The following is a 26788-nucleotide window of genomic DNA, read 5'->3' as shown; positions in this document are numbered from 1 at the left end:
GCAGCACACCAAAAAAACGCGTTTTATGCATTTCTCAGCACATTTACGCGTTCATTCAAATAACGGTGCAAAGCGAAGACACCCCCTCCCTTCTGAATACAAAAACAAATTATATTGTTGGGTGAACAGACACAGGTTTTGTTGACCAGATAACTGAAGCTATTAGGGACATCAAAACAATTAAAAAGGGACACAAATAGTTTGGTCACATTCATTTAGCGCGCAGAGAAAGCGGTTTACGTTCATCGCATTCTCGCTGGATGCAAGAGCCCTGTGGAAACCAAGTGGGCTCTTCAATAATCTGGCTGGGGGTTTGCCAACATCTCAAATTCAGCGTAATCAGGAAAACAGTACAGGCAGGTAGCCAGCCAGATTTTCGGCCCAAAATAGCTAAGAGTGCAGAAATAACCGATGTCACAAAACTGCAGTGCGGCGACCTGCTTTCAACATTATTTAAAGGGAACGACTAGAACCCACTTCGTGCTCGCGTGACCACGTTTCTAGGGTGTTACTTTGAAAATAGTCGTGGGAGACGAGCAACTTAGGCAATAGGTTGGCTACCTGCTGAGATAAGATTTATTTTTGTACCAATCAAGCGCACAAATTTATTTGATGCAAATCGGAGCAATAAGATTTAGGAAAATAACATGTTGCTGCTGAATGTACATTAGTGTACAGTACATCAGTTGCACTAATGCCACACCAACCTGCATCCAGCAAGCGGCTGCACCGGACGGAGGAAAGCTGGATCAAAAATCAGACTGTCTGATCACCCTAACTTTTACACAACAGGTTGCCACGGTTACATTTTTTAATGTTATCCATTTATACAGCTGGGTATTTACAGAGACACTTAAGCAACCAGAAGCTCTGGGGTACAATGCTAGTGTGCACCTGGGATTCGAACCCGCAACCTCTCAGTTAAAAGTCAATTTCCTTAACCATTATCTTTCAGTAGCGTGTGCCTGACATCTCAGAAGATGATCTACCACTTTACACTGTAAACTGCCGCGCAGATTGCCGTAATGATAGCTGTAGCGCCAAGTGCTTGTGTAAATAGAGTCGGTAAGTGCCTACATGTTCAGGGGGGGAAGTTGTTTTGCACAGATTTTTGTGGAGTGATTTTCCCTCATACCGCTGTGCTGGAGCAGAGAATTGTGGGAGCTATTTCCTGTTTGTAACCACAAACACCATTTTTTAATTTAAACTTCAGGGACTGGACAATGGCCCAATGTTGGCCTATGACTAGATGCTTATTTTATTTGTCTCCATTGTGGAAGTACCGCACAGTTTTCCAAAGAACAAAAACAAATGAACAGGTCTCTTTTTACAGTTTCTCTTTTTCCTTGTTGGTGCTTGGTACTGAACCTTAAAGCTAGCTAATTTTGTGGAACAACACTCAGAATTATTTTATTTTATTTATTTTTTTTGGGGGGGGGGGGTCACAGCTGTAGGGGTCATCATGAGATGTTAGAAAAGGAGGAGAGGAGAGAAGATTCTCATTATAAGCCCTCGACTACAACTCCCCCACCTCCTCATGCTGAACTCCAAACAGCAGGTTCACCTCTTCTCCTCTACCTCCTCATGCTAAACTCCGAACAGCAGATTCACCTCCTCTCTCCCCCACCTCCTCATGCTTAACTCTAAACAGCAGGTTCACCTCCTCTCTCCCCCACCTCCTCGTGCTTAACTCCAAACAGCAAGTTCACCTCCTCTCTCCTCTACCTCCTCATGCCAAACTCCAAACAGCAGGTTCACCTCCTCTCTCCTCTACCTCCTCATGCCAAATTCCAAACAGCAGGTTCACCTCCTCTCTCCTCTACCTCCTCATGCCAAACTCCAAACAGCAGGTTCACCTCCTCTCTCCCCCACCTCCTCATGCCAAACTCCAAATGGCAGTGTCTCTACTTCCTCTAGGGAGCAGTTACACCCATCTCACTGACTCATCAGAAAGTAAATGCTGGGACAGTGGGGCCACCATGCATAATGCAGCATCACTTTCACTAATGTAATATTTACAATGGCAATAACAGCCAATGATAATGCAGTTTGGTAATTGGAGCAGATGCTAAAACTCCAGTGAATACGTAATCAGGGTCGTGCTCTCAGGCGATTGGTCGAGGGGCATGTGGTTAAACAGCCGGCAGTGCAGCCAACCCAGCGGTGTTGCATCAGCGAACGTAACCACACATATTTACCCACAGGAACGTTTTTATATTGGCCCTGTGCGGTCTGTGAAGCCTGTGGCTTAACCTTCTGCCTCGGCTGAGAACGTTAACATGCACACGCTGTCAGAACTGAAAGGTAAAATCAGCTACAATATAGTCTGCCACATATTAGATGTACTAGATGATGAGGTACTGTGATAACCTAAGAAAGGAGAAGACTTGCATGGATTTACCCAGGTTAGATGAGCTTAGCAAAATGCCAGTCCATAAATGCACAAAAGTTAAGGTTTTAAAGTAAAGGTTTAATATGAACTTAACGGTCCACCCAGTGATTCCAGTTAGCTTTATCCGTTATGGTTTTCTGTGGGCTAGCAAACTGTTGATCAATAAGTTACTGTTCAGAAACATACAGAAGCACTAGGGTTTGGAGTGAAAGGTGCCTGAATCCATTGGCTTGCTCTGAATCCTGTCACATGCTAACGTGTAGCATGTCTATTGAGGAAGGACTGGCTTTCTGTTTGTAGCTGTGTGTTTGTGTCTGTTGCTATAGCAAAGGAGGACAGGTGTTTTGGGTCATGTGACATGTGTACCATGTGACCTGTCAGTAAATGCCCCCCATACAGGGATGAACGTGTCCCCTCATCCCATCCCCCACCCACGTCACTGTCACCCTTGCCTTTGAGCAGTCAGTGATGTGTAGCAGCAAAGCTATGGTTGGAATGCATTTCTGTGCCTGTCAACAAACGGTTGCCTTGGAGTGCTGTCATTATGTGAGAGCTGTGGACCAGGTTCTAGAACACAACCCAGAAACAATGCATGCCCGAGTCCTTTTCAAGAAGACTACAGTTAAAATACAGGATCAGTCTAAGAAAAATTCAGTCTAAGAGTAGCAGGAACACAAGGGCACATTGAATCTTAAAGTGTGATTTAAAAGATTTCTGACATGGCATGGTCTAGAATTCTTAGGATGATGAGTGGAACAGCTAAAAACTCTTACCCTTCCTAGTTTAAAAACACTGGAGATCACATGATCATAATAATCAGCATTGGCTGATTAATTTAAACTTCAGGGACTGGACAATGGCCCAATGTTGGCCTATGACTAGATGCTTATTTTATTTGTCTCCATTGTGGAAGTACCGCACAGTTTTCCAAAGAACAAAAACAAATGAACAGGTCTCTTTTTACAGTTTCTCTTTTTCCTTGTTGGTGCTTGGTACTGAACCTTAAAGCTAGCTAATTTTGTGGAACAACACTCAGAATTATTTTATTTTATTTATTTTTTTTGGGGGGGGGGGGTCACAGCTGTAGGGGTCATCATGAGATGTTAGAAAAGGAGGAGAGGAGAGAAGATTCTCATTATAAGCCCTCGACTACAACTCCCCCACCTCCTCATGCTGAACTCCAAACAGCAGGTTCACCTCTTCTCCTCTACCTCCTCATGCTAAACTCCGAACAGCAGATTCACCTCCTCTCTCCCCCACCTCCTCATGCTTAACTCTAAACAGCAGGTTCACCTCCTCTCTCCCCCACCTCCTCGTGCTTAACTCCAAACAGCAAGTTCACCTCCTCTCTCCTCTACCTCCTCATGCCAAACTCCAAACAGCAGGTTCACCTCCTCTCTCCTCTACCTCCTCATGCCAAATTCCAAACAGCAGGTTCACCTCCTCTCTCCTCTACCTCCTCATGCCAAACTCCAAACAGCAGGTTCACCTCCTCTCTCCCCCACCTCCTCATGCCAAACTCCAAATGGCAGTGTCTCTACTTCCTCTAGGGAGCAGTTACACCCATCTCACTGACTCATCAGAAAGTAAATGCTGGGACAGTGGGGCCACCATGCATAATGCAGCATCACTTTCACTAATGTAATATTTACAATGGCAATAACAGCCAATGATAATGCAGTTTGGTAATTGGAGCAGATGCTAAAACTCCAGTGAATACGTAATCAGGGTCGTGCTCTCAGGCGATTGGTCGAGGGGCATGTGGTTAAACAGCCGGCAGTGCAGCCAACCCAGCGGTGTTGCATCAGCGAACGTAACCACACATATTTACCCACAGGAACGTTTTTATATTGGCCCTGTGCGGTCTGTGAAGCCTGTGGCTTAACCTTCTGCCTCGGCTGAGAACGTTAACATGCACACGCTGTCAGAACTGAAAGGTAAAATCAGCTACAATATAGTCTGCCACATATTAGATGTACTAGATGATGAGGTACTGTGATAACCTAAGAAAGGAGAAGACTTGCATGGATTTACCCAGGTTAGATGAGCTTAGCAAAATGCCAGTCCATAAATGCACAAAAGTTAAGGTTTTAAAGTAAAGGTTTAATATGAACTTAACGGTCCACCCAGTGATTCCAGTTAGCTTTATCCGTTATGGTTTTCTGTGGGCTAGCAAACTGTTGATCAATAAGTTACTGTTCAGAAACATACAGAAGCACTAGGGTTTGGAGTGAAAGGTGCCTGAATCCATTGGCTTGCTCTGAATCCTGTCACATGCTAACGTGTAGCATGTCTATTGAGGAAGGACTGGCTTTCTGTTTGTAGCTGTGTGTTTGTGTCTGTTGCTATAGCAAAGGAGGACAGGTGTTTTGGGTCATGTGACATGTGTACCATGTGACCTGTCAGTAAATGCCCCCCATACAGGGATGAACGTGTCCCCTCATCCCATCCCCCACCCACGTCACTGTCACCCTTGCCTTTGAGCAGTCAGTGATGTGTAGCAGCAAAGCTATGGTTGGAATGCATTTCTGTGCCTGTCAACAAACGGTTGCCTTGGAGTGCTGTCATTATGTGAGAGCTGTGGACCAGGTTCTAGAACACAACCCAGAAACAATGCATGCCCGAGTCCTTTTCAAGAAGACTACAGTTAAAATACAGGATCAGTCTAAGAAAAATTCAGTCTAAGAGTAGCAGGAACACAAGGGCACATTGAATCTTAAAGTGTGATTTAAAAGATTTCTGACATGGCATGGTCTAGAATTCTTAGGATGATGAGTGGAACAGCTAAAAACTCTTACCCTTCCTAGTTTAAAAACACTGGAGATCACATGATCATAATAATCAGCATTGGCTGATTAGGGGAACCAAAGGCTCAATCAAATCAATCTGTGCAAGCAGGAAAGTCCGGAGCCACGAAGTGTTTGTAGGTAGTTTTATTTAGAGCAGGAAGCCTGGCACAGTGTTTATGCTTCTGAAATAAAGAAGCTTCTGAAATGTGCACCCTCGATGTAAGGCATAATTTGAGCTGTTCTGATATTATTTTTTGGTAAAGAGGAAGGAAAAGTGAGTGAATCGCCCCGTTGCAGGGCCTGAATCATGAATGAACAGTGGAGCCGCTGGTGTGTACAGACCAGACAGCAGGGGCTCCATACAGACGCTGGTGTGTACAAACCAGACAGCAGGGGCTCCATACAGACGCTGGTGTGTACAGACCAGAGAGCAGGGGGGGCTCCATATGGACACTGGTGTGTACAGACCAGACAGCGGGGGGGTTCCCTAAGGCCACTGGTGTGTACAGACCAGACAGCGGGGGGGGGGGGGGGGGGGTCCATACAGACGCTGGTGAGCCCCTGGTCCTTGAGCTGTCATCTCTAAAAATGATGACATCATCTCCGAGGGGACGAGGGGTTGCTATGGAGACAAGTGTGGGGGGTGAACCCTGACGGGATCTCTCCCGCCGGTCTCTGTGGGGGGAAGGCGGTGGGGGGGGGGGGGGGGCGGGCGGTAGCATGATGGCAGGGCGGAGCGGTTTGTGGGCCGGGGGGGGGGAAGAGGGGAGGGTTTCTCCTATCTCATAGGGCTCCTGTGTGAATGTATTGGTGTCCTTGCCTTGGCTCCCCAAGGACCCCCAACGGCCCTACGCTGGGACTGTGCAGATGGAGTTGGCGGGTGGAGTTAGCGGTTTGGGTTTTAAGAGTTGTGCCTGTGATGCGCTGTAGCAGGTGAAGTCAGGGGTGGGAAATCTGAGCAGGGCATTGAGAGATCATGGCCTCCTGTCCTTTCTTTGCTCAGCCGCCTGTCAGTCTGGACTCAAACTAATACAGAGCCGCCTCTGACTTTCACTGCTAACGGAGTGTGTCTGGTCTGTCTGTCTGCCTGCCTGTCTGTCTGTCTGTCTGTCTGTCTGTCTGCCTGCCTGCCTGCCTGCCTGCCTGTCTGTCTGTCTGTCTGTCTGTCTGCCTGCCTGCCTGCCTGCCTGTCTGTCTGTCTGCCTGCCTGTCTGTCTGTCTGTCTGTCTGTCTGTCTGTCTGCCTGCCTGTCTGTCTGTCTGCCTGCCTGCCTGTCTGTCTGTCTGTCTGTCTGTCTGTCTGTCTGTCTGCCTGCCTGACTGACTGTCTGCCTGTCTGCCTTCCTGTCTATCTGTTGGTCTGCCTGTCTGTCTGTCTGCCTTCCTGTCTATCTGTCTGTCTGTCTGACTGTCCATCTGTCTGGCTGCCTGTCTGCCTCCCTGTCTCTGTCTCTACGCTGTAAGAAAATGTAAGGCTTCACCAACTACAAAATTGCAAGTCGTAAATTACAATTGCACTTTTAAGTTGGGACAGAAACCACAAAGCTGTGTTAACTCGTATTGTGCTGTTCAGGTAACAAGGCCAGTTAAATATTTGTAGCTTTGTGATATTTTTATAGTTTTGTTATATATTGTATTGCTCCATTTAAATACAAAATCAAAATGACCAAGTTCAACTATGAATTTGACACATCTTAAAAAATATTGTTGTTTGCGGGGTAAAAAAAAACAGGGCATGGCAAAATTCCATCCATCCATTCTGGAATGCCGTTTCATTTAGTTCACTATGTGGTTAGGCAGTTTAACATAAACAGTCTCTCAATGTTCACTCTTTCTCTCTCACTCACATACTGTACACACTCTATTAACCAAAGCTTCATCCAAGGGGGGTTACTAAGCATCACTTGTCTCATCACACAGGGGCAACATGAGCATTCCACATTTGGGGATAATGAAAAAGACATAGAGGGCTAAAACGATTGAAAGATCAGGCAAAGAGATTAAAGATTTGAGTGTCCAGGCCTGGATCCTGGCACACTGCTGTCCTGCGGTTACTCTTGTTCATCTCCGACCCTTATGGGGAAAGTTCTCATTAATAATTCATATTGTTTGAGTGCAAGATCAGCTGGTCTTGTCATTTTGGCAGTTGAGTTTCCTAACGGGGCATTCATCCTCTCTATCAGCAGGTCTGCCGGAAGGTGTCGGTCAGCTAATCTCTGCCGCTGGAGGGCTGCACGACTTCCTGGACCAGAACTCCAATCGGAATGAGGCCCACCCCCCGGCCCCCCCCGGCCGATGCCTCGGGTGAAGACGTGGACGAACGGGAGTGGAGCGTCGACATGCTCAACAACCTGACGGACGCGCGTCAGCTCCAGGCGGTCCCGCCGATTGCCCGCAAGCCGAGCGGAGACGCCTCGGTCATGGCTGAAGGAGTCGCGGCGGCTCTCCAAGGGCAACCACGCAACGGCCACACCGAAGAGGCGGAGCCGATGCCGATACCCGAAAAGATCAGGCCCTTGCCCCTGAGCCTGAGGGGAAGCCTGAACAGGGCCAACCTGAACAAGGCGGAACCCCCCAGTGATGATGACATTGAGATGCCGGTGCCCAAGGCCTGCTATGGCTTCGACCCAGACCAGTATGATGACAACTTCAACCCCTTCTCCAGCGGAGGTTCCAAGCTGCAGAACTCGCCGCCCCCGTGCCCACGTCCAACTGCTACTAAGGAGGACCCAACCGCCACCTGGGAGGACCCAGCCTCCACCTGGGAGGACCCAACCACCGTGCAAGACGACCCAGTCGCCATGCAGGAATATTCCACCACCACCTGGGAATGCTCTACTGCCGCTCGGGAAATCCCAACTGCCACCCAGGAGGTCCCAACCACCACCCTAGAGGACCCAGTCGCAAGCTGGGAGGATCCAACCACCACCCTAGAGGACCCAGTCGCAAGCTGGGAGGATCCAACCACCACCCAGGAATACCCAACTTCTGCCCAGGGAGATCCAACTGCTAACCAGAAGGACCCAGATACCGACACAGAGTGCCCGACCACCACCCAGGAAGATCCACCCGCCATCCTGGAAGATCCACCCACCATCCGGGAAGACCCACCCGCCATTCGGGAAGACCCACCCGCTATCCGGGAAGACCCACCCGCCATCCTGGAAGATCCACCCACCATCCGGGAAGACCCACCCGCCATTCGGGAAGACCCACCCGCTATCCGGGAAGACCCACCCGCCATTCGGGAAGACCCACCCACTATCCGGGAAGACCCACCCGCCATTCGGGAAGATCCACCCGCCATTCGGGAAGACCCACCCGCCATTCGGGAAGATCCACCCGCCATTCGGGAAGACCCACCCGCCATTCGGGAAGATCCAATTGGCGCCCGGGAAGACCCAGCCGCCACCCAGGAGGACGCAGCCTCGCAGGAAGCCAAGCCTGTCAAGATGGAGTTTGGACTGATGAACGAGGGCTCGGGTGGGGAGACCAAGCGGCCACCGCCGAGGAAGCTGGGAAAGAAGCCTGGCAGCAAACTGCTCGCGCCCAGGACGCAGAGGCCAAAACCGGTCCAGCCAGCCTCAGCACCAGCTGCCACTCACAGCTCGGACGACGCCCCCGCGCCCAAGTCCTCTTACGGCTGCGACCCCAGCGAGTGGGACGACCCCAACTTCAACCCGTTTGGGACCAAAGGCAAAATGTCCAACTCCCCAACACTCCCAAAGGGATCCTACAGTTTCAACCCCGACAGACTGGATGACTCTGTGGACCCCTTCAAGCCCTCCAAAAGCCTGGCTGAGGACAACACTGCAAAGGTGGCCCCTCCAGCCGAGAAGCTGGCAGATGAACCTGCCAAGCACAAGCTGGATCTCCCCCTGGAGGACGAGGAGAGGAAGTGCAGGCAGTCACCAAAGAAGACCAAGTCCAGGATGATCACGTGAGTTACAGCTGTTTGAGATGCAATCTTCGCACCAGTCAACAGGAACTGATTTTTAGCATCTTGTTTTTAAAAACCGTTATCAAACATTTGTTTAATCCTCAGTTAAAAAAATTAATTTAATATTGGTAAAGGCTTGTTTCATTCCTGAATCCTTTGAGAAGCTTTCAGCTTTCAACCTTTTGCTTTACTTTTTTCAACAAATCAGTTTCAATATCAGTTGAAAAAAATTATTTTATCACCGCATATATTCAGAAATAAACATCAAAAAAGAAAAAGAGAAGGAGAGATGAATTCGTGTCTTTGTTTTCTTAAATGAGAGAATAATAGAAGGTCTTGACAGTGCAGTGCTCTCTGAGCTATAAGACTGCGCCCTCTCTCTGATAGAACAGATACTCCATTGTTCACCAGCACTGTCAGAATGGCATTCCATATCAGAGGAGCTGTCTAATGTGAAGTGGTTGTGTAATTGTGTAGACTGCCAATCACGGACATGATAAAGTTTTGTTTGGCAAGAAGCAAAGGCATAAACTTGATTTGTGAGCAGAGCTCTCTTATTCCAGCTTGAATGCTTCTGAGAAGGTTTTAAGAAGCATGCAAGACTACAGCACCAACTACTGAGCCAGGACTGGTCTATATGCAAAATGGGGTCCTATGACATGGCGACGTCTGTGGCTTTTGAGAAAAAAAAACACCTTATTATTATACATAATATACGCAATATTTTAGCATTATTCTGCCCTGTAAATATATTCTCAAGAACTCCAAATGAAATCCTAAGCAAAACCAAATTTTGATTTAGAACCTGTCCTGAGCAGCAAGGGATTAATGCTGAACTTTGGTTTTAAAAGTGCTGCTTCACTTCTGGCTCCTGTTTATTTTCCCTGGGGAAGAGCCGCCAGTCCAGGGTTACTCAGCTCTGCAGGACCTGCAGTTGAGCAGCTCTGTGCTAGACCAACCCCCCCCCCCCTTCTGATGAACTAACTGCTCTTCCTTCTGCTGATGCTTTTTGTCTTTTTCCAAGCGGTAACCTGCCACTTACCTGTTCTTCTTCACTCTCCTTACACTCTCTAACCGCCCGTCTTCCCTGCCCCACCCCACCCTGCCCCGCCCACACACCTTCCTTCTCTCTTTCCCTTCTGCTTGCCTCAGGACAACTGAACAAGTCAAGTTTCTCTGTTTTCTGTTGTAAGTACTCTGTATCCCTCTTTCCCTTCGTAATTTCACTTGCCTGTGCTTTGCCCTCACTAATGTTAAAGGTTACATAGGTCAAGGGTCGCAGGTCACAGATAATGGTGTCAAAGGGCATTCAGAGCCATTCTCTGAATGCCTATTGGTAGTTTAAATATTCAAAATTTGGAGAACCTATCAAGCAAGTGGCCTGTAAGTTAAGTTGTAGTTTGAAATATTTTCTTTTTTTTTAAGTATGCCTTGTAAAGCTCAACATGCCAAATGACCCACACAAGAAGTAACTGCTTGTTTTGTCCAATGAAACACTTTCTCTGGCATTAAGGTTGCCTCTTAATGGCTAAGGGCTCATTCCAATCGCTTATTTTCTCCGTCCTTATTTCCTTTCCTTGCGTCCTTCCCTAGTAAGGAAGGCCCAAACAGGCACAGAAATACATGAAATTGAAGTGTGGAATCGCATGTTGACAATATGTTTCTTGCACCTCCTCAATGCGTTGACAATGCGTGATTCATGATTTTCACGTATTTTTGACCTGTTTGGCCTTCCATACTAGGACAGGATGCAAGGAAAGGAACCAAGGAAGGATAAAATAGCCAATTGGAATGAGCCCTTACCCTCTGTCCTCTCCACAGAGTTAGTGCCCTTGTAGGACGGGTCACTTGGTGACCTTACGCTCTAATTGTGAATGCTGGCCTAATTCTAATAAAGGCTGCAGTCACTATTGTGTGTGTGTTACACCCCGGAGCAGACAGGCTGCGGAAGTTTAACGAGCGTTCTGATCACGCTTCCGTTAAACCGCAGATTACTGCGTTTCTGAGCCATTGAGGTCCCCACAAAGGCATCTGAGCCCGGCCCTGCAAAATGGGGTGCAATGAATCGGGCCCCCTCCGGCCTCAGTGATGACCATCGCGTGACGGTCGCTGACGGAGGCGAGGCATTCCCATGGGTCAGGTGGGAAGGGGGATATTTCAGATGAGGTAGCCATGGCAACCGAATTTGAATACAGTAATGGCTCATTACCCTCAACTGGGGAAAAAAAAACAGCATACACAAACACAAAACCCCCCCATCAATGAGCATCATCATAATCACAGTTGGACGTGACTTGCTGCTGTTTTGTGTCTTTGACCCAGAGTTAACCCTTCTGTTCGATTTGGTTTTTAAACGTTTTCTGGGTTTTAAACATTTCAAACTTTTACTAAAAAAGGAATGACACTTTCGAGAAATGCGTTTCATGACCAGTGACTAAGCCAGTGTAAAATTTGGTTTCTTATTTCAATTTGTTGTTTCTCATCTGTGTTATTTTTTGTCAGTTCAAAATGGTAAATATCAACAAGGTATACTGCATGAAAACATGCATAATTGATTTTAGTTTTTCACAGATAAACATGATTTATGCCTGCTTTGCCTTCATTATTCTTCAAATAAGTCACATCTTTATCACAAATTAACAACACTTATATTGTTAAATGTGATCTAGCAGAGAAAATGGCAACTTTTAACCACATATATTGTTTATATTGGAATTGAGATAAAGATAATTCAGTATGTTTGCATAAATTTTATTTCTGTATTGTTTTAATATCCCAATAATATCCTGGGTATATTTGACACAGGCTAACAGTTTCACAGGTGCTAATACCCAGGCTAACAGTTTCACAGGCGCTAATACCCAGGCTAACAGTTTCACAGATGCTAATAAGTAAATGGAACACAAGAGGTGATATCTGTGCTTTGAGCTGCACTGGCTCTGTATCTAACTGCTGCTGTTGTTGTTGTTGTTGTTGTTGCCATAGGAACGCCTGCAAAGTAGAGAAGTATGAAAATCAGTCTCTGGTTCTGGACGTGTGCGATCAGGTAAGAGATCCGGTAAGAGGCGAGGCAAGATGAAGTACTTGGCAGGGGTGGCCAAGCAGGTTATTCAAACGTATTATTATTTCTATAAGTCCTATAATTACATTATAAAATGTCTGTATGGAAGTGTTTTGGAATTATTCGTCTTATTTTGAATATAATTTGAAATAACTGTAATAACGGTCATACGGCAGAATGCTTTAGTCTGTTTAGTTTGTGTGGAAAATGTGCCCTAGGAAATGTCACAGACTTCAACCCTATTCACACTGCGAGAAACAGGCATCCATATGTAGCGTTAGCGGACCTCAAAAAGCTTACAATACTATCTGTTTCCATGGAGGACCACCTCATTATACCACTACATATTATCCACTCACAATGATGCATGCTGTACATTTACTGAAACAATAGAGGTGCATTAATACGTCACTAGATCCTCAGACATTATTTCATATATTCACTCAGACAAACTCTGTTCTCTAGTCCGATTTACGCAGTTCACACTGTAAATAAAGTATTATCCATTAATTATTCATTTTAAATATAGTATTACCCATACACAAAGCATCATGCATGTACTGTATATGTATTTACTGAAACAAAAAATTATGCTTTGTTCACTAGATCCTCAAAGAATATTTTAATTGTTCAGCCAGCTACTTTTATCTCAGTGAATTACACAACTTTTATTTCACTGTGCAGTAATGCACATTGTCAAAATCTGATGTATTTACTGAAACAAAAAGATGCACATTCAGCCTTGTGTTATGTTCACGGGATCCTCAGACATCACTTTATGCATTTTCTAAGCCAAACCCCATCTCCCCGGTGAATTAAATGGCTTACATTTAACAGTAAATACCGTACTCTATTCACAAAGCCAGGTGAATTCACTGAAATAAGTCCCTTACTTAGAACCGCAGTGGCTCGTCCGGGATTGGACCCCGCAGCCCTCTGGCGGCAGATGTAGCGCCGTAAGGGCGGGTCCACGCTGGCGCTGCATCCAGTGGGCACGGTGCCAGCCTTGCAGCGTCCTCATCGCTGCCCGTGCCCTTCCCGCTGCCGCTGCCAACCTAGCGGGCAGCGCCAGCTCCCGACGGATCGCTTTACCGCCAGAACACGTCCTCTGCTGACTCTGGCACGCTGACAGAAAGCGTGACTCATCCCCTCCGTCCGTCCCGCTCAGTAGAGCATATGCTGCTGTCACTAGAGCTGGACTCCGGGTCCCAGGGATGCGGTGGGGGGTTCTGAGGGGTTCTGAAGGGTTCTGGGTGGGTTCTGGGTGGTTAAACACTGTTATTTTCCCCCTACTTTCATCTAGGCTAGCTGTGTTCAAGCTCATATTTTTTGGTTTTCAGTTTTTGTTTGAAAGGTTTGTTACAGGAGACAGTTCATTCCATTTATACTCTTGCAAAGGGAGCAAATCCACCAAGATTTGTTTCCAAAATTGACTGTCAACTGCATTCAATTACTTTTGAGCTCTGCTTAAATATGGCAGGCAGTTGTGTCCAAACACTCTTTCATGGACACTGATTAAAGTCTGTATTCAAAATAACCCAAAACAAAACAATATTAAACTTCAGAAAGATAGAAACATCAGAAAGTGCCAATGATTCTGTACTAAATTACGATTGTACTGTACTAATAACCTGCAGTTAACCAAACAAAATGAATGGTATAATTTCCCAGTGAGATCTTTGACCTCGATCCTAGATTCAGACTAAAGTCGTGCATTAACGCGCAACAAATCTGATTAATTGCACGCAGACTGCCCAAAATAGCTTTATAACTACATTCAATTTGTTGCAGGCGGGTTGAGTCCTCAACACTAGATATTCTTGGCTCCATGCTGTCCATGTTCATAAAGACATCTCCCCTGGCTTCAGTTTTCCCCCGAGGGGATATTAGGGGAGGGGCGTGGCCCGACCGCTCTGAGTGACAGCTGCCCTCTCTGTCGGCAGGAGGAGGACCCCGTAGTGACCCAGGCCCCCAGCATGTCCCACCGCGTGTCCCGGGCCACCGACGAGGAGAAGCTGGCCTCCACGGCCAAGGGAGAGACGGAGAGCGAGCCCCCGGAGCGGCCGGCCCCGCCCGCCAGCCCAGCCGCCAAAACCAAGACGCCGCACGGCGACGGTGAGCCCACGCCGAGTGACCGCACGCGGCCTGCTAAACCAAACGCACCTGTGCTTATCGCCATGGAGACGGACACCAGACGCACCTGCGCTTATCGCCATGGAGGCGGACACCAGACACACCTGTGCTTATCGCCATAGAGACGAACTCCAGACACACCTGTGCTTATCGACATAGAAACTGACACCAGACACAGCTGTACTTATCGCCTTAAAGATGGACACCAGACACACCTGTGCTTATTGCCATAGAGACTGACACCAGACACACCTGTGCTTATCGCCATAGAGACAGACATCAGACGAGTTTATCTAATAGAATAAGGACACAGAAACTAATAGCCAAGAAACCCAGAGCAAACTCTTCCTGCAGTTGGTCTTGGAATTCTGTTATATTCAAATTTGTTTCCCATGGTAACCTCAACCCCAGCTTCTGTCTTATAGCTCAAAGCCAGGGCACAAGAAGCTAACCTCTGCTACTGGAGATCTTAGAGTAGACAAAGAATGGGCGATTTAAACTGTTCAGGGAACTCCTCACAGTTGAGGCTGAAGCTGGGGGGGGGGGGAGTGGAGGTGGGGGTTAACAAGAGTTCTGTTGATGTCAGACCAAAGAACCAGGTCGGTTGTCACTTGAATGAAGACATGCTGCCTCGTGTGTCGTCTGTGGTGTACTTCACCCCCCCCGGGGACCTGCTCTGGTCACAGTGAAACTCCCCCACCGGGAGGAGTCTTTGTGAACTCTCACGGAAAAGGCCAATGCTCTTACCTCCCCTGTGCATGCTGGGAAATACCCAGCATCTGCCATTCTTAGGAGAACAATGCAATGCCGGACCATTACAGTATCTGTCTGCTGCTAGGTGCACTGTGAGAATGAGCTTGTTCTGTATTCTGCAACTGTTTTTCTCTCTCTGATTATTTTATTCTAAGTCTAATTCTCATTCTCTCTCTCTCTCTCTCTGAGGCAGAGCGTGTTTGCATGCGGTGGATCTATAGGAACCTCCAGGCCAGGACTGGCACAGTTTCTAGGGGAAGGCCAATAAGAGTTCATTTGGGTCAGAGACACTGCATTACCATGCAGTCTGGTTCCATTCCATACCCTCATATACTGGCCACAGGAAAAAACATAACGCAATCAGTAAGCGGACCCCAGGAAGATTAGCTGCACACTGTGTATTGCTAATGGGGATCCTAAATAAATAAATAAATAAATAAATAAAAGTGAGCCAGTAATAATTAGCTACAAATCATTGAATGATGCCTGATGGTGGGCAATCTAACCCTAGCAAAGCACACCTCATTCAACAGCTGGAGAGCTCATTGTGCTGCTAATTAGTATAATCAGCCGTGCCAAATTAGGGCTGGAGTGAAAACCTGTGGGATGGTAGATCTCCAGCAACGGGATTGGCATTAGTAGAGTTGTCCTCAATTGTTGCAAGGCCTCAATAATATAGGGATAGACTGACATCTACAGGTCATTTTAAAGCACTGCATGTTGTTTCTTGACCGATGGTTGTAACATGCTTGAGTATATTTATGTAGTGAACCAAATTTAATTCAAATCTGAATCATATTTGATCACTGTATTTGGTTCCATACAATCCACAACTCCACAAAGTTTAAAATATGCCTAATTCAGAGAAGCAATACTATTTAATTAGGGAAGGAATTTATTTCTGTTTTTGTAATCAAGATGCAAGAATAAATGTATAGCCTTTCACTGCATTATGGCTCCAGATACCTATGTGTGATCTGCGCACTGGTGCCCTTTTCCCTCCATTATGGCTCTGGATACCTGTGTGTGATATGTGCACTGCTGCCCTTCTCTCTCCATTATTGTTCTGGATACCTGTGTGTGATCTGCGCACTGGTGCCCTTCTCCCTCCATTATGGCTCCTCATGTCAGCCACTGTGTGCAAGGCGTGATTCTCTCTCTCTCTCTCTCTCTCTCAGAATCTCAGATGAAGATGGCAGACAGTCTTGAGGAGAAGGACTCCTGCTGCTTGGTGAGTATCTGTCCCCCGTGGCACTGAGGAAGGAGAAAACGTGAGCATGTGTGTGAAACAGAAACCCAGCAAAGAGCCAAGCTGTACTCAGCCTCCCACAGAGATGGCTGCCCATGATAACAATAATAACAATAACAATAAGAAGAAGAATAACAACCCTAACCCTAACAAGAAAAATAATAATAATAATAATAATAACCCTAACAACAACAACAACAATAATAATAATAATAATAGCAACAACAACTTGGCATTTTAGCAGATGGTCTTTTCCATCTTTTCCAACCTTACACAGAAAATATGAAATCACAGATTTTATTTAATAATTATGATTTATTGATTGACAGATGTCTTTGTAGTACTGATGTTTGCGTTCTGTAAATTTGAATGGACTCAGGTGGGTCTGTCTATTCTGGTTCATGTGAATGGAGATCAAGCATTTCTCAGTGGTCCAAGAGCGTGAACATTACAGTACTGCCGGTTAACCAGAGACACATGCAGTGCACTAATCCATAACAGTATAAACATACTGTTGGCATGCATCAGATGAATATAACACAAGTTCCAGTTCTGTACAGATCAGCTCTGTGAACTGCGAGCTGGTGAGCACAGTCTGGATTATATATTTACAAAAATAAACCTCTCAACTAGATGAGCTGTGTGGCATTACTAAGGGTCTCCAGCAGAGAGAGCCATTTCTCCTGATATTTCTACCTCCCTCACACACACACACACACAAACACACACAGAGCAAGAAAATCATGAACACGTACACACGCATACACACACACACACGCACACACGTACGAAGCGAGACCATCACAAACAAGTACACATACCCACATGCACTCTCACACACACTACTACTATGGCCTTGGTCATGTGACTCAGAGAGTTTGCATCACATCAGATGTGTACTGGCTCCATTCTTGCTCTTATTCTTGCTCCATTTCATTTTCGCTTCATGACTGAAATTTTTTGCGCTGTAATTATTGAGTGTTCATGTTCCCACCAGCAGCTTCCGGGCTGGTGACATAGAAATAAAGCTCTTCTGATAAAGGAGATTATATTTAGACAGGTGTCATAATCCAATACAAGGCAATAATCCACAAGGACACCTTTATAGCAAACACTCTCAGTGCACTGGATCTGAAACACACTGACTGAGTGCTGGGGTGGAGAGCTCTTCTGTGATTTACTAGCCCCTCATGTCCCTCAGCCAGTAGCAGGCTTCGTTGTTTTAATTATAGGCATAGCTTATGACCTCACTTTCGCTTGTGCAATGTTTTGAGCAAATATGACCCAGTCAATCAAAGTGGTTTGTGATGGATGAAAATTCTAGTTTGGTATGAGTGCATTTCTAGGTGTTTTTCTAAGAAGTCTGGTTGGTGGTCATTGCTCCTGAGGTGAAAAAAAAGATACCTGTTGCAAAGACCTAGATAAACAGTTCCCAAACTGTGGGCTGGGAGTCACTGGTGAGTCATGAGGTGCATGTGAGTCACAGGCGGATTTTACCCATCATGCACACCATGCAATTTGCTTGGGGCCCCGAATATTTGGGGGCCCCCGGGTCGCTAAAAGAGGAAACTTGTATATTAACCTTGAATGTTGGTTAACATATAATAAATTGCATATGGGCAACGTGGCAGAATTTCAGTTTATGTTCTGTAGCTTTTGAATCGAACGGCTTTGTCAACACACTGTCAGGAGAAGTTTTGGGGGCCTCAAAATGTACAAATCCACCATTGAAAACAGGCTTGTGAAAGTAAACACTGCACAACTCAGTCTACGTTCAAGTAACATCCAATGTCATTTAATTTCCCATGTAATCAGTGGTGACAGAAAAACTGTAGTCGCTCATTAAGCTGGGCCTGGACTAAGAAAGGTCTGACTCCGCTCAGCTAGAGGAGAGAGGGACGTACTGACCAATGGTGGGTCACCGTCACTCACACGGGAAAATGACTCCTCCTCCTCTCCCCACACAGAGCGAAGAACCGCCCGCAACTCAAAGCACAGAGCCAAGGACAGGAAGTGAGAGCCAAGAGACAGGAAGTCCGCTTCTAAACTCCATCTGCATCAGCCAGGCGGACAAGGGGGCGGTGCTTGCGCTGATCAGGGAAGAGGTAACAGAAACGTGATTGGTCACTTGACTCAGGGAAGAGGTAATGGAAACGTGATTGGCCGCTTGACTCAGGGAAGAGGTAATGGAAACGTGATTGGCCGCTTGACTCAGGGAAGAGGTAATGGAAATGTGATTGGCCGCTTGACTCAGGGAAGAGGTAACATAAACGTGATTGGCCGCTTGACTCAGGGAAGAGGTAACTGAAACATGATTAGCCACTTGAATCAGGGAAGCGGTAACTGAAACGTGATTGGTCACTTGACTCAGGGAAGAGGTAATGGAAACGTGATTGGCCGCTTGACTCAGGGAAGAGGTAATGGAAACGTGATTGGCCGCTTGACTCAGGGAAGAGGTAATGGAAATGTGATTGGCCGCTTGACTCAGGGAAGAGGTAACATAAACGTGATTGGCCGCTTGACTCAGGGAAGAGGTAACTGAAACATGATTAGCCACTTGAATCAGGGAAGCGGTAACTGAAACGTGATTGGCCACTTAACTCAGGGAAGAGGTAACTGAAACGTAATTGGCCACTTGACTCAGAGAAGAGGTAACTCAAACGTAATTGGCCGCTTGACTCAGGGAAGAGGTAACTGAAACATGATTAGCCACTTGAATCAGGGAAGCGGTAACTGAAACGTGATTGGCCACTTAACTCAGGGAAGAGGTAACTGAAACGTAATTGGCCACTTGACTCAGGGAAGAGGTAACTCAAACGTAATTGGCTGCTTGACTCAGGGAAGAGGTAACGGAAACGTGATTGGCCGCTTGACTCAGGGAAGAAACTCAGGGAAGGTGTTTGTTTGGCCATGTTCAAGTCAGCCTTCCCATTCTGCCTGCTTGATGGGGTCCATCCAAAACCCTTCCCTGTGTGTCCCACTGTAATACTTTTTGAATTGCTCCAGGAACATTTTCAAGTTCCTTTCAAGGGCTTTCAGTTGCAAATGACATAATTCTTGAGTGTAATAGGGGTGAGACTGAAGCCTTCGGTTTCTGCTTGTTTTGAGTCTGAAGGCCACAGGCAGGCCTGGTATTAACACAACAAGCTCAGAGTTTAAGGCATTTCTCTCTCTCTCCCACGGCAGATCATAGCTAAAGAAATCGAGGCGGGCCAGTGGAAGAGGAAGTACGAGCAGACCAGACAGGAAGTCCTGGAGATGAGGTACAGCACCCCACCCTGAGCCTCTGTTTCCTCTGTCACATGGCCGTGGAGTTCTCACACACACGCACGCTTTCTCGCCAGTCTACACCCTCCCAAAATCAATACCAACAGCACAGGCCTACAAACGTAGCCATGCATTCCAAATATGGAGGAAACAGAAAAATAGGGGGAATAAAAAGTAGCCACCCATATCAGTCTAGATTTTCCCAAACTCTCCCAAAGGGGAGTAAGAAGCTGAGGGGAGATGCATGATTCAGATTCAGATTCATTTTTCAGATTCAGATTTAGATGCATGATTCAGTTCAGCTTAATTTTTCAGATTTAGATGCATGATTCAGATTTAGATGCATGATTCTGATTCAGATTCTTTTTTAAGATTCAGATGCGTGATTCAAATTCATTTTTAAGATTCAGATGCATGATTCAGATTCATTTTTCAGATTCAGATGCATGATTCAGATTCAGATTCAGATGCTTACCTGGCGGGTGAGAGGAATGCAGCCTTTTTAACAGTCTTACTGTCAGGTGCACTAACGTCAGGCTCTCTGGTCTCTGCAGGCAGATAGTGGCAGAATATGAGACGACTGTGGCCCAGATGATAGGTGAGTGTGCCGCCTGTTTATTCATACTCTCACACTAATTTGCACACTCATTTACACACTCGTTCACAAGCTCATTCGCTCATAACGAACCCTCACCCTTGTTACACACTCATTTACACGCTCGTTCGCTCATAACTAACCCTCACCCTTGTTACACACTTATTTACACATTCATTTACATGCTTGCTCGATGACAATTCAGTAAAATGGCACAGCAACACAAAGGGAACACACACACACACTAGGTAAGCCGAACAGAGGATCAAGGCCACCCCTGGGGGGGTTTATTTACGGTAACCCGTCTGCGGAACGTGTTCTGACCGCACAGAGGACGAGCATCGCACTAACCGGACCTCCCAGCGGACCATCCAGCAGCTCACCGCCGAGCGGGACCAGGCTCTGGCTGACCTCAACTCCGTGGAGCGCTCCATCTCCGACCTCTTCCGGAGGTACGAGAACATGAAGACCATCCTGGAAGGCTTCAAAAAGGTCAGCATCTGAGGTCTCAGTGTGCTTTGGGTAGAGTGGCTGTCTGAGTGTGCTTTGGGTAGAGTGGCTGTCTGAGTGCTGAGTGTACTTTGGGTAGAGTGGCTGTCTGAGTGTGCTTTGGGTAGAGTGGCTGTCTGAGTGCTGAGTGTACTTTGGGTAGAGTGGCTGTCTGAGTGTACTTTGGGTAGAGTGGTTGTCTGAGTGTGCTTTGGGTAGAGTGGCTGTCTGAGTGTGCTTTGGGTAGAGTGGCTGTCTGAGTGTGCTTTGGGTAGAGTGGCTGTCTGAGTGTGCTTTGGGTAGAGCTGCTGTCTGAGTGTACTGTGGCTAGAGTGGCTGTCTGAGTGTGCTTTGGGTAGAGTGGTTGTCTGAGTGTGCTTTGGGTAGAGTGGCTGTCTGAGTGTGCTTTGGGTAGAGTGGCTGTCTAAGTGCTGAGTGTACTTTGGGTAGAGGGGCTGTTCAGAGTGTACTTTGGGTAGAGTGGTTGTCTGAGTGTGCTTTGGGTAGAGTGGCTGTCTGAGTGTGCTTTGGGTAGAGTGGCTGTCTGAGTGTACTTTGGGTAGAGTGGCTGTCTGAGTGCTGAGTGTACTTTGGGTAGAGGGGCTGTTCAGAGTGTCCTTTGGGTAGAGTGGCTGTCTGAGTGTGCTTTGGGTAGAGTGGCTGTCTGAGTGTGCTTTGGGTAGAGTGGCTGTCTGAGTGTACTTTGGGTAGAGTGGCTGTCTGAGTGCTGAGTGTACTTTGGGTAGAGGGGCTGTTCAGAGTGTCCTTTGGGTAGAGTGGTTGTCTGAGTGTGCTTTGGGTAGAGTGGCTGTCTGACTGGGGACATGGCGCTGGTTTTCAGAATGAGGAGGTGTTGAAGAAGTGCGCTCAGGAGTACCTGGTCCGAGTCAAACAAGAGGAGCAGCGGTACCAGACACTCAAACTGCACGCAGAAGAGAAGATGGACAGGTAAGACCCAAGGACCAGCCAAAACAGCGAGGAACAGGGTGGGACAGAGCCAAGGCACACCTTCCATTTAGCCATTTAACCAAGCAGTGTGGTCCAGTTATTACTTACATGCTATTTCTTGCTCCCTCTCTTTCCCTGTCTCTTTTCATTTAAATCCAGAGGCTTTGTTAGCACAACATACAATAAGTACATATTGCTAAACCATAATCCACAGTGTGGGGGAACAAAATTAGATCTCAATTACTAATAGCATCAACAACAGCGGTACTAATAGTTCTGTTTATTAAGATGCAGTAGAGTACAGTGGTCCCTTCAACTTGGTTTAATACCCCTTCATGTCATTAAGTATCTAATTTAGAACATTAAACAGCTCATTACTATTCAGACTGCAATTATGATAGGAATGAAAAGCAGCAAACTCAGCGAGTCCAGAGGATGGAGTTCGAAAACCCCTTGGTATCAAAAGTGTCAGCCGACATCTCTCTCTCTGTCTCTCTCTCTCATTCACCCTCTCTCTCTCTCAGTGCCAATGAGGAGATCGCTCTGGTCCGATCCAAGGCCAACTCGGAGAGTATAGCTCTTAACGCCAGCCTACGGAAGGAGCAGATGAGGGTGGAGTCATTGGAGCAGGCCCTCCATCAGAAGGTGAGGGTTTGGGGGGAGGGTGACTAATTTATCGTCCTCAGCGTGTACATGACCGCAAAGCAGCTGGTGTGTGCACGTGTGCACACCGACCATGTTGAAGCAGAAATCCAGCTAAATTACTGTCCTGGGAGCTGAACACAATATCTGAACGATTGTGTTGAGTGCCCACTCCCCTGGCATCGTGTTTACAGTTGGTTAATTAAGTGTAATGAAGACGTGTGTGTTTCATAATATACAACTCGCAGTAGTAAAACATTTATTGAGCACAGCGCATAAAGTAGAATTTTATATTGTGGCAATCTATCATTTATAAAACGCAAATGCAGACAGTCGATGCAGCAAAGTGTATCACGTAAAATGGAGTCGATTTAATTTCCCTTTGCACCGTGTATTTCGTACTATCTGTGAGTGTGTTATTTTCGGGGGGAAAGTTAAGGTGTAGTATTTTTAAGACGTCAACTAACTTTTTTGTGTGCGTGCACATGGCTCGTTCTCACTAGTTGCTGCACACAAAACACGGAATCGAAATTCTGTCACAGGCTGCACTGACTCTAGTTCAAACACGGTGATAACGCCGCTGTCTCTTTTTCAGAGCGGGGAGATCGAGGAGCTCACCAAGATCTGCGATGAACTGATTGCAAAGCTCGGTAAAACCGATTGAAGAACCACCAGGGAGCTAGGCTACTTCTGACCCACCTATCCAACGCCTTCCCTTCAACTTCAACCACGTCTCCTCAACGCCATGCATGGGAGGGCTAGCGAGCATCGAGCTAACCGCTCCCGGTCAACAGTGGTGCAGGCTGGCTAATAAGGGTGTTTAATTTTGCTCCGTGGAGGAAGAACACCGCTTTCTCTTACTCTCTTCGAAATATCAAACAGACAAACAAAAACTGAAAACGAATAGAATAAAACATATTCAAAATATATACAAAATGAAATCAGACTTCGGAATAAATATAAAAAGAACAAAAACTGAACAGCAGGATATTGAAGAAAATTTGTTTTTGAGGCCGGATTTGAAGATCAGTGTATATCCTGCAGTGTGTTTGTGCAGAAATTACACACACACACACATATGTGTTCTTTTTTCTCCTTTTTGCAGAAGAGAAAAGATAATAAAAATCTATAAACTGTATTTCCACCTCTGAAAATCTCCTATAATTGTACAGCTGCGCAGGAAACGACACAAGCAGGACTCTCCTGCGTCTCTCCCCGGTCCTCGGTTGGCAGTGGACCGACCCCCAGCGTTTACACAACCGACCAGCTGCTACCCGAAAGAGACCGAGAAGGGAAAAAAAACTTGTATCAACTTCTGTTCTCCAGATATTGTAAAGCGTAACAAAGAAGGCCTTTTCTTGTAATTAAGTCTGTCTTTTAAAAGACTGTGCCTTTGGTGACTTTGATGGTTGTTTTGCTGTTGGCTCTCACTCCGTCTGATCTAGAGGAAAACACCCCCACTCCTTCAGTAATCCTTGTCAAAAACTTCCCTAATAGGTAAATGGGCAGCGATCGACTTTCACAAACACTCCCAAGTTATTCGTTACCCAGCGGAAGGTCAATGCCAATCTCAAAAGGTGTCCGTGCCGGAGTAGCAAGTCTGTCAGAAGCACTAGTGCTCATTCCTGCAGTGATATACGGCATGGTGCATCCCCGCCAATAAAATAATCACGCACTAGAGTTGTCTTATACTTTAAATTTACTACACTTGAAATTTGCGCTAAAATTCTATAATCCCACATCTCAGTTTCATCTGACAAAAGTACACGTGTCCAGCTGCGCATGAAACAGACAAACTATGGTAAATCATGCATTCTCTTGATATAGGCCTATACAACATCGGGCATGTCCCGCCAAGACGGCTGGCTGGATGGCATATCTGCCATCCCAATATAGCGCAGTTGGCCCTCGTTAGTGCTAATATTTTTTTCGTGTTCACCCCTTTGTAAAAGATTCTGCTGGTCTATGGGCAGTTTATCGCAGTGTTTCAGTGTTTCTTCTGAATGTGTAGTGATGCTTATGTTACTCTTCCAGAGAGGCACACTGGGAGATTAATGTGTAACTGCTCCTGTACTGTTTTGGCATGCAACATAAACATGAACTTAAATTGTATTGTATATGGGAGATTAAATAATCAAGTAGGGTTTTCCCCAATCAGGTGTACCATTAAAATCTTTGATTTTACTTTTTAAATTATTTTAGATACGGTCCTTGCCATTTGTTCGTTAAACAAGTGTGCCTAAAAAGTGCTCTTTGTTTTTTTTAAATTTTTTAATTTTATTCTTTTAACATGCCAGGCAAAAAAAAGGACTGCTATTTTTATACAGATTTCATGAACCACAGTAATGGTGTAGTTTTATTTTTCATGTCACAAATTTGACTCTTTTTGACTCAAATAACCGAATCAATGTTAAAACATTGTAGCAGAAAAGTGTCAGAATATTATTGCAGATACTCTATTTGATTGAAGATATTCAGCTCAGGCATTCCTGCAACCTTCCACTCTACTTCGTCCACAGTAAAGGAGCTTCTAGCAGGCAACAGCTTGCTGCTGTCTCCATTACTTCACTGAGGATGGGCTCTCTTTAGCAGCGAATGGGAACATGGTTTCGCATGTTGGCAGTGATGGACTTTTCAGCATTAAGCCCCACTGTGCTGGATATCTGGTGAGTTGATAGAATATCTGTGCTGTTGACAGACTGCCATCATGTTGCTGGCCCTTGCAGTCAAAGCTTGGGGAACCAAGGGAGGTAGTGGGGCCTCTGTCACCATGGAAACCAGCATTCTATCCTCTCATCAGTACCAACTACGCTACTGTGGACTGGCAGAACTCTTGGCTGCGCGTGTGCCAATCAGAGAAAGGCGGGGTCTGTTTCTGCCATCAGTCTAACTGCGTTCACCAAAACCTGGAGCAACAAATTTAAGCACAAGTTGTTTTCTCGATCTCTTTAGAAGTCCGTTTCTCACATCGTAGTGGATGGCACGCCATTATTTATGCAGTGCAAGGACTGATTGAAATACGCATGCCTGAATGTGCTGCTCGATTACACTACGTGCTGTACTATTGCCTCTTAATTATCCATTAATGCTGCATATATTTTACCTATTTTAAGCTCATATTTTTTTTAAGGGTAACTGACATTTGTAAAGAGGAAATAAATATATAAGCAGATGTAAGGAAATTATGTTTATTAATATATATATTTTATTCTTATTTCATCACCTGAATAAAAGATTATCGTGATTATTTGTGCTGTTTTGCCATGTTTATGATTTTTAAATGGTGGTGGTTGGGTGGTTTGGTTATGAATTTGGGGCTGTCCTGTAAACAATAATGGGTATTTTCACCACAAATTTGTAAAATGCTTGATAAATGGCTTGGTTCACAATACGATATTAGGCAGCTTATATTTATTGCTAAAATTCATTTTAAAAACTTGCTTGACAGATGTCCTAATCAGAATGACCATCAAACCTCACATTTCACAGTGCCCTTCCCTCTGTTCAGACACACTGAATTCCTTAATAAAAATTGCTATTGTGGGGATTTGGACCCATGACCTTTGAGTTACGTGTAAATTGACGAATCCTGAAAATCAAATCTATAACTTCCTCGTAACAGGTTTAGCTTGCTATGTCACAGTACTTTGATGACTTCTCTGCAAGGAATCGGCAACCTCAACAGGCGATATAATTTTACCGGTGCGCATTTCCACGGGCACATGGCTGTCCCACACTGGCTGCGCCGACTCAGTTTCTAGGGGATGGCCAGATTTGTAAACCCCATAATCTAAGACCACGGGCGCGCGAGCGCGCAGGAGGGAGAAAGCTTTTAGCCGTAAGACCGCGGTTCTCCTCAGCACCGTCTCTCCCGACAACCGACGCCATTCCGCCATAGGTCTACAGCTCGGCAGCATGAAGACTCTTCTGCTTTCTCTGCTTCTCGCTGCCATGGCAACCCAGTGTGAGTATAAATTATTCTACTGGAACTGCGGCTTTGGGCCTTTTATTTAAAGTTTAATAGGGTATCCGCCGCATTATTGGATTTGCGGGTGTGCTCATATATGGTCCATCGTTGTTTATACTGCTTGGTATTTCCTGAAGCAGTGCAGAGACCCCACCTGGAATTTGAACCTGTAACCTTTTAAACAATAGTCCAACTTGCCAACCACTATGTTTTAGGCACATGCCATGCTGAAGTTGATAATAGATTTAAATTGATATAAATCAATAGATTGTTGAAAGTGATACACGGATTACTGATAACTATAGGGCTACAAATCACTATTAAAAGCGTGTGGTAACGAGTGTAACCTGCCACAGATATCCGATCATTGCCTGTACAGTGCCTCACTTGGATTAAGTGACACTCTGGTGCGACAAGTTCGCCCAAAAACCAGGATGTGCTTAACAAAAGCCTTCTTCCGATGAATTCTGGTCAATTACTACTTCTGATGAATAATTATCTCAGATACGTGGAGCTCCATTTAGAGGAGTTCAATTCAAACCAACAAAACCATTGACTTGTAAC

The 26788-nt window shown here is 45.9% G+C and overlaps 1 protein-coding gene across 1 annotated transcript in view; it reads left to right on the top strand.

Moving 5' to 3' along the window:
- The window catches only part of LOC118212580 (transforming acidic coiled-coil-containing protein 1-like), a 31157-nt gene extending 5653 nt beyond the window's left edge, over positions 1 to 25504 (top strand). The window contains 14 exon segments of the mRNA XM_035390596.1: positions 7364 to 7394; positions 7396 to 8264; positions 8349 to 9120; positions 10273 to 10308; positions 12106 to 12166; positions 14125 to 14296; positions 16246 to 16298; positions 18284 to 18421; positions 19503 to 19579; positions 20138 to 20181; positions 20510 to 20670; positions 21509 to 21615; positions 22140 to 22260; positions 22853 to 25504. Of these exon segments, the coding sequence (XP_035246487.1) occupies positions 7364 to 7394; positions 7396 to 8264; positions 8349 to 9120; positions 10273 to 10308; positions 12106 to 12166; positions 14125 to 14296; positions 16246 to 16298; positions 18284 to 18421; positions 19503 to 19579; positions 20138 to 20181; positions 20510 to 20670; positions 21509 to 21615; positions 22140 to 22260; positions 22853 to 22921 (2711 nt within the window). The 3' untranslated portion in view covers positions 22922 to 25504.
- The last annotated feature ends 1284 nt before the right edge of the window (positions 25505 to 26788 follow it).

This window comes from Anguilla anguilla, chromosome 14 (genome assembly GCF_013347855.1).
Source record: "Anguilla anguilla isolate fAngAng1 chromosome 14, fAngAng1.pri, whole genome shotgun sequence".
Classification (NCBI taxonomy): Eukaryota; Metazoa; Chordata; class Actinopteri; order Anguilliformes; family Anguillidae; genus Anguilla; species Anguilla anguilla.
Note: the sequence above shows the minus strand (reverse complement) of the source record. Positions and strands in the feature narration are given on the sequence as shown.